This window comes from Thamnophis elegans, chromosome 7 (genome assembly GCF_009769535.1).
Source record: "Thamnophis elegans isolate rThaEle1 chromosome 7, rThaEle1.pri, whole genome shotgun sequence".
Classification (NCBI taxonomy): domain Eukaryota; kingdom Metazoa; phylum Chordata; class Lepidosauria; order Squamata; family Colubridae; genus Thamnophis; species Thamnophis elegans.
In genome coordinates, this window is record NC_045547.1 from 22,258,751 (window position 1) to 22,266,806 (window position 8,056).

Below are 8,056 nucleotides of genomic sequence, written 5' to 3' on the forward strand. Positions count from 1 at the left end.
TTTTTTATAGCTGTAAAACACTCAATGGGATTGTAATAGGGCACAGGGCTCAGTATTATGTTGTTGTATACAATACTAAACTGTAGATGCAAATGTAGGTATGAAGTAGGAGATTTAACTATTTTTAGAGATCTGTTGTGTTAATATCAAGTAATGAAATAACAAATAAGTTCAGATAGTTATAAACAATTAGTTCTGATTGTAGCTTGCAAACCTCTGAAAATGTACTGTAATAACATTCAGTATGTCAAAATATATGGAACTAGATGTTATAGTTTTATTTTAATATTTGTTGAAATATGTAATGAATTTAGTATTCCTAATTTCATGTCTTTTGCACCACTTTATATAATAAATAATTTTATTTAGTTGGTATAACCCTTCTAGCATATAACTTTGAGTATAGATAAATCCAGTTACAAGCAATCAAGTTAAGTGTCTTATAATAAATGGTGCTGTTCACTGAAATCTACAAATATACTTGCAACATTTTATTAAAAGCATTATGGATTTAAATGCTTTTCTCCATCTATAGGAGACAGGTAAAACTCAAAAACATGTTAAGAAAGAAGTTGCATCTGAAACCTGTTATAGAATTCAAGAAAACCGGAATCCTGTGCAAAATAACGGAATAAACTTTCAGCATAGCCAATGTATGCGGGACTGCAACTTAATTGATGGGGAGTGTAGATTAAGTGACAGCGATCTCAGCTCCGACCGACCATATGGTGAAGCTTCCACTGTACCTCTTCATCCAACCAAGCGGCCAGCATCAAATCCACCCCCCATCAGCAACCAGGCAACAAAAGGTAATGTAATCATCTCTGTTCTTTCTTTTGGCAACCAATTTATTTGCTGTTGCCATTTGTACCACATGGTTATCTTAAAATGTGAATATTCAGAAAATGGGTTCAGTGTGCATCCCTGTAAACAGTTCTGTCCATTCAAATGTGATTTGAAATTTTCAACATCAGTATTTTTCACCCAGGGGATTATTTCATACAAAGTTTTTATCATGCTCAAATGTCAAATCTATGATATCACAGATTTCTTTAATGATGTAACCACTGGCATAATGTTGGAAAAATCATCAGTTCAAATCTTGCCTCAATTGAAATTTGGTAAATAAATTGGATATAAATTCTTAGCCCCAGTCTTCATCCATCTTCTTTGTCCCAGTTCTGAGATAATTTACTGTCTTCACAATAGAGCCTCTTTTCTGAAGCTGGAAAGTGGTGTTTATTTTCCATTAAAAAACATAACACAATCTCCTATGAAAACATTCTGGTTCATAAGAAGCAGCCAGAGTGAGGTCAGTGTCAGAGCATACTCAGATTGGCCTGCTGTAGGACTGGTATCCCCCCCGCTTCCATGACTATTTTGGCCATAGCTGCCCAAGAGAACAGAACTTCCCTGACAACCACAATCACCCTTAATCTATCCTTCCTTCCTTCCTTCCTTCCTTCCTTCATCCATCCATCCATCCATCCATTAAATACTGTACCCACTCTTCCTGTTGCTCCTTCAGCAAGGTTTTTGGAGTTTAAAAACTACATTCAGTGTTTTAATTTTGCTGTGTAGACTGTTTTGATATTATGGTGCTTGATATACTACATATTGATATTGATCATTTGTTGGTTTATAATGTTTTAAATGAGATATTTTATCATTTTACTACTTGTAATACAGTCACTGCAAAGTTCCATGGTTCAGCTTGGCTGATAGTATATAAATCCGTTAAATAAACAGCTGGTCATCACTACTACAGGAGCATTTGGAATCCTTGCTATATGACGTCAGGATTGAATACAACTAGATGATGGACAGTCTGTATCACCTGTGTTCATTTATGCTGCTTTAATTTCAACATGTGCCACAAAACTGTTTCTTGGATCCTATGGTGTTTTTATGCAATGCATTTTTAGTAGTTATTGGATGAGGGTATTGAAGGAAACACTTCAAAGCTAGGAGGATAATTAATGACTTAGATGAAAGAGAGAAATCTAGACAAAAAGATCCACACAGGAAATTGAACCAGGAGAAATGTAAAGTTCTATATATAGAATGAAAAATATAAGGCAGAATCACCAGCTCAAAGCAGCTGATAAAAAGGCAAATGTTTTCTTCGAGGACAGGAACATAGAATCAAGATCACTGGAGGGAATTGCCTCACTCTACTCTGGTTTGGGCAGATCCCATTAATGTATGGGATACAATAGCAATCTTCAGATATGAAGAAATTTCACACAGGAGAGGGCAGGCCCACAGCCAATGGGTTAACATGGAGAAACTCCTGGCAGTTGGAACTGTCAGCCAGTGGAACAGACTGCCACATAAAGTTGTGAGTTCTGTTTTTTTGTAGAGCTCTTCAAAAAGTCTGGAGGCTAATCTATTAGATATACTATTATGAATATTACATTGAGCAAGGGACTGACTAGGTCATCTCTACTTTAAATTCTGTGATTCCACAATATTGTTTTCTTAAATTTTGAAATTATATGTAAGGACTATAATATAATGTTCATAAATATATATGTTTCTTTCCTCTTTCAGGCAAGCGTCCAAAGAAAGGAATGGCAACTGCCAAACAACGGCTCGGGAAAATTCTAAAACTGAACCGAAATGGTCATGTACGATACTTAGTTTGATGTAGTAGCTGCTTCTGCTGTTCTTCACACATAGACCAGTATTGAGGGTAACAGTGCCTGGAGCTTCTGTTTTATTCCTCTGCTTAAAGCAGAATGCATGTATCTTATTTGAACTTTGCCTGATGAACAAAAACCCAATGCTGCATTTTCACTGTGCCACATCTGCTGAGCAATAACTTTTGGGAAATGAAAATATTTGAAAAGACTATGAATTGGAAAATGGTCTGTTTTTCAGGGCTCATTTTGATGCTTTGGTAGTGTCTGAGCTAATTCATGAACAGAAGAGTGTGATGAAAGTGGTAATCAATAATTTATTTGTCAGATATTGTCCAGGATTGAATTCATTTTAAGCTATTTATTTGAAACCTTTTGGGGGAATTATTTTAATTTTAAAATGTCAAAATGTGAAGGTTTTATTTGCCTTTAATGTCTGTCTGCAAATGGAGAGAGCTGCATTGTTTGTTCTGAATTCAAGCATTTGAGATAGAGATAATAGATTTAAAAGATGGACGTGATATATTATATGATTTATTAAGTTAAGGACATGAAAGCATATCTTAGATTCAGTTCTTTCTATACAACACCATGGGTGACTTTTTTACTGACTCCTAAAGTACAAAGTCTCTGATAGTTTAGTTCATTGAAATGTCTTCCTTCATTACTTCCATTTCCTCCTCTTGTTTCACCATTTAGTCTGGATTATAAATTAGCATAATGTGAGCAACATTTGCTTTATCCCTTCCCTTTATTTTATTTCTATGATGTGGAGAATAATCCATAGCCATCACCCATGTAGGAATACAGGTATTGATTTTAATTATAGACATTTAAATACATTTTGTGAAGAAAGACTGTTATAGTGGCAGAGTATTGTTTGATTGTCTACACATGCCAGCTGATTAAGGTCTTAAGTCATTTTTGTAAATATGTAAATATGTTTGATAGCTCTTGAAGTTTAGTATGACATACTTTATGTCATGCTTGGCAAAGATCTGATAGTAAATGCCGATTCTAAAATGCATGTATATAACCTAGATGAAAAATCATATTTTTGTAAGATAAAGTTGAATATTTAAGCTCTTTTGGGGAAAAATGGGAAATCATCTGACTTTACTAAGAGGGCTATTCAGTACTAGAGCAGGAATATTAGGTATACTGCTTTAGTAGTTTGGTTTTCTTACTGATCAAGAGTTAAAGCATGGCCAAAGCTACTCAGCTGCTTGACTTTCTTAAATAAACTTCCCAGCCTTCTGGGCCTATCTAAAATAACATATCTAGATGTCCCAAAATAGGACCTTTCTGTGCTGTACAGTTTTATATTCAGTATTTTCTGCATTTGCGTGCCAACATATCTGAATTAAACTAATTATATTTTTGTTGCATATCAAACTAGTCACTGCAGGTACTAGGTAAATTTCAAGGTTGTAGTTCTCAGTGACATTTCCACTGTCCCATTTAAATGAATAGAGTGATAGCCAAAAAAATTAAGCTAATATTCCTAGAAAGAAATCTGAAGAATTTTTTTTTTTTCAGGAAAACTGGCTGATTCTCTATCCCACATGCAGCATGTCCCTTTCAAATCATATTGGAGGGCTGAGGGTAATTTCTAAAACAGATGGGTAAATTAGAGAGGGAAGTTCAGTTGCACGAGTGCATTGCATTTGTGTAATAATGGATTTCACTTTCCATTAGGAAGTAAGCTGTCACAATAAATAAAAAAGATTTAAGAATACATTGAATGAAACTGAAGAATAAAGAAACAAAAACCAAACAGATACCAACCTATGATATATCTGAGGTTTTGAAAATAAGTCTTTTTTTTTTTTACCTTCCTTCCTTCAGTTTTCTTAGCATACAAATTTCAAATGTAGGAAAAAACAAAACTGGAAGAACCTCTTGACTGCTGGCATTGCCAAGAGAATTGATTACAGGGTGAAAACTCAATATTGGTTTTTGGAAAAAGAAGAAATTTACTTATCAGTTTTAACTCATTTTTTATCATAATAAAAAAATGAGAGTTTCAAGAGTCATATCTTCTAACTGGGCTACGGTACATTAAAATATGTGCTTGTACTGTGTATTTTCCATGTGTTTTAAACTATATTCTGTCTTTTAGGCAGAAAAACTGTTAGAAAGAACCTGGTTTTGATTTAGTTGTAATTTTCATAAGCCATATTTTTTTAAGCAGTTTATTTCTTCTTGTGATATTCTAGCATCATCTGTTAAGCAAAAAACATTGAGGCTACAATTAACTGAATGATACATTAAAATTATATATTCTTTATTGATCAGAATAACTGATAAGTGTCACAACTGGTCTGATTTCTCTGAGAACCATAATCATTAAAATGCATACCAGCAGAAAAGAGGTAGTGAGGGAGAGAAGGAGTAAGTTTTGGATAGATTATATTTTCTATTCCATTTTTCTCATTTTCTTCCCAGATGCCTATCCCCATCAATTGTTCTCTGTTATGAGTATAGAGATATATCTTCTTAGATTACTAAAATAAAAATTCTGATTATAAAATTCTGGATTTTCATGTTTCAAACACAATTTGAAGCAAATCTTCTGTTATCACCTCAGTAAGGCTATTTCTTAGGCTTTAAATGTTTTGAGGAAGGCAAAGTTAAATATCTCTATCAAAATTAATTTTGAAGAAGCAAATAAATTTTTTTTTTAGTAATACAAGGAAATTACAGTGGGCAATCTTGTTTGTATGCTAGTTGCTTCATTTATACAAATCACCATTGCACCAGATTTTACATTTGTAGCAGATGTCTGAATTTAATTATGTAGCCCCCTACTTGTTTTATTTTCTTGAGGGCAAAAAGGACATTTAAACCAAACTTGGCACAAGTTTGTTCTATCCTCAGTAGAATCTGTATTCAGAGAAAGATTCTTTTATATAAGTAGGCAAGTATTTCAGCTGTAGGTTAGAATTACTTTAGACCTCTTCCTCCCTAAACCAATTGGGTAAAATAAAGTGTTTTGGGTTATGTTGAAGACAGAAGGATTTTAGAGCAGCAATTTTAGCAGCAGCATTCTAAGCCACATTTCTCATTGTTCCACAGTCTTTGCTTACTGAATTCAGGCTGCAGTGTAGCCTCAAATGATCTCTGTGGTAGATTTACCTATGCAATCATTGTCATTGATGTATGCATTTCAAATACTTTTGATAGGATTGAATAACACAGTCAAAATTAAAATAATTACATTAATGTTCTTCAGTGTAACAACATATGTCATAATCAAATTAAAGATACATTATTTCACTGAAGTTTTTTATATACTTCAGATTACTTTGATTCACCAGAATTTCCATTATTAAACTTAGGGATATTAGGATGGAAAGCAACTCCAGTCTTTCTTCCAGGTTTTGCCAACTTTATAGCTGGTGACTGGAAGGAAATTGAGAGGCATTACTTTCTACACAATTCCTTGCATAGTGCCTCTTTGATCACAATTTCTGTGCCGCAATAAACAAACAGAAACACCTCTCCCCTTTCACTTTTTTATACTAACATGCATTCATGCTTCCAGACCATAAAAATCTGTTCATTGACTTAAGCAGGTAAACCCAGGGCAATTTTATTTTGTGAAAGAAATGTAAATTGAATTAAAGGCCTTACACTTTGTAGTTTAAACTGGATTAAGAGCTGCAGCTCCATTTTCCCCCAAAAGAGCAATGTTCTGTATACAATAAGATGACTGTATTGTGCAGAACAGGATGGTAATGAGATTAGCACTGATTACAAAATGCGGCTGCTGATAAAGCTGCATTTTTGCCTGGAAGAAAACTTTGAATATAAAATTTAAGCCATAATAGTTTCTTGCTGTAAGAAGGGAATGAAATAATTCACTTTAAGAGAATATATTAATAGGAATTATCACTTCTGCTGGGAAAAGTTTAACTGTGCCAGTGCTTTGGCATTTTTAAGATATTCATTACATTTGCAAAAAGGGGATAGGTCTTGGCTATATTTGCTAGTTTTGTAGTAGTGCTTTGCTGATGTGTCTGTTTCCCAATACCTTTTTCTACTGTCAATCTAAATTCTCAATTTTTTCAGTGTGGTGAAATAGCTGTCTTTCTGAATAGAGATTTGTGTGTTCTTTGCTCCTTTTTATACAAACACACTCCTATGTGGAGTTTTTGGTTGGAAAATGGGAGGCTGCAGCTTTAAGAGCGCCTACCCCCAATTTACTCAAATTTCCCATTCCATTTTTGCCTGCAGGCAGGGAAAGTGTATGTACAGTATTTATTTTGTTTGAAATTTACTTTAAAATTTTGTTTTTATAGGTAGCTTACTGATTTACTGTTTGGAAGGACAAGTGACTTGTTTAAATTTGTATTTGACCATAGGTTTCACTTTCTGTACTTTATAATATGGAAATTAAAATCTGTATTACTTATGTTTTTGATTTTTGCATTCAAGTGTTTAATTTCTTTTTTGTTTGCTTACTCAGATAAAGATAAAAGTATTGCTTAATTCCATCTCTTCTATTGCTGCAACTTTTGTTTTGGTGATTTTACCATTTCTCATTTTGAGCAAAGTTTGAAATCTGACTATATCCCCAAAATAATAGAAGTAGTTGTAATTATTTCAAAAATGGTGGATAATCAGCTTCACCTTTATTAGCTTAATTTATTAGCACATAAACTATCCATAACTTGCTTAAATATATAAGAAGGAGGTCTTGAAAGTCATAACATCTGAAAACTGATTTGCCACAAATGTGGCAACAGACAATTGTATCAATAAAAATTCTAAAACTGTTTTTTCTTTTCTCAGCTTGTTAAATTCAGTTATTATTCATAGACTATACTGTGGTAAATGGATATTTTACTAGCAAAAAGATGAATGTTTAGATTTTAGTGAACCCCCATACATAACTAGTAATATGACTATATGTCCTAGTGCAGGGGTCCCTAACCCCCGGTCCGTGGCATGCCAGAAACCAGGCCATGCAAACAAAGCCCCATCTGCAGGATGCAGGCAACACGCAAAACCATACCGCCTCCGGTCCCTGGAAAAACCTCTCTCCATGGAACTGGGCCCGGAAGCCCAAAAGGTTGGGGCCATTGCTCTGGTGTTCAAAAGTTGTGCAGTTTCTCTTTCTGTTTGGCCATGATAGCATACTCCCAATTATATTTCTTAAGATACAGATTTTACATACAATCACCTCAGTGGTGGGTTCCGGATTCCGTTCCTATCGGTACGGTTGGAACAACCCTGGCGCCAGCCACATGGATGCGCGCACCGTGCCCATGCGTCGTACTTGCCCGTGACACTCCAGCTGCTCAGCGGAGTGTCGTGCAGCCACTGTACGCACCATGCATGTGCGCAGAAGCGCCAAAGGCTTAAAGCAGAGGTAAGGAGCTCAGGCAGGCGGGTGGGCTCTCCGGAGC

The 8,056-nt window shown here is 34.8% G+C and overlaps 1 protein-coding gene across 2 annotated transcripts in view; it reads left to right on the forward strand.

The window, feature by feature from the left end:
- KDM7A (lysine demethylase 7A) overlaps positions 1-7,425 on the forward strand; it is a 58,764-nt gene extending 51,339 nt beyond the window's left edge. For both annotated transcript variants that reach the window (XM_032221994.1, XM_032221995.1), the window contains exons 19-20: positions 536-809; positions 2,554-7,425. In XM_032221994.1, the coding sequence (XP_032077885.1) occupies positions 536-809; positions 2,554-2,648 (369 nt within the window). In that variant the 3' untranslated portion in view covers positions 2,649-7,425. The remainder of the gene's footprint in view (positions 1-535; positions 810-2,553) is intronic.
- The last annotated feature ends 631 nt before the right edge of the window (positions 7,426-8,056 follow it).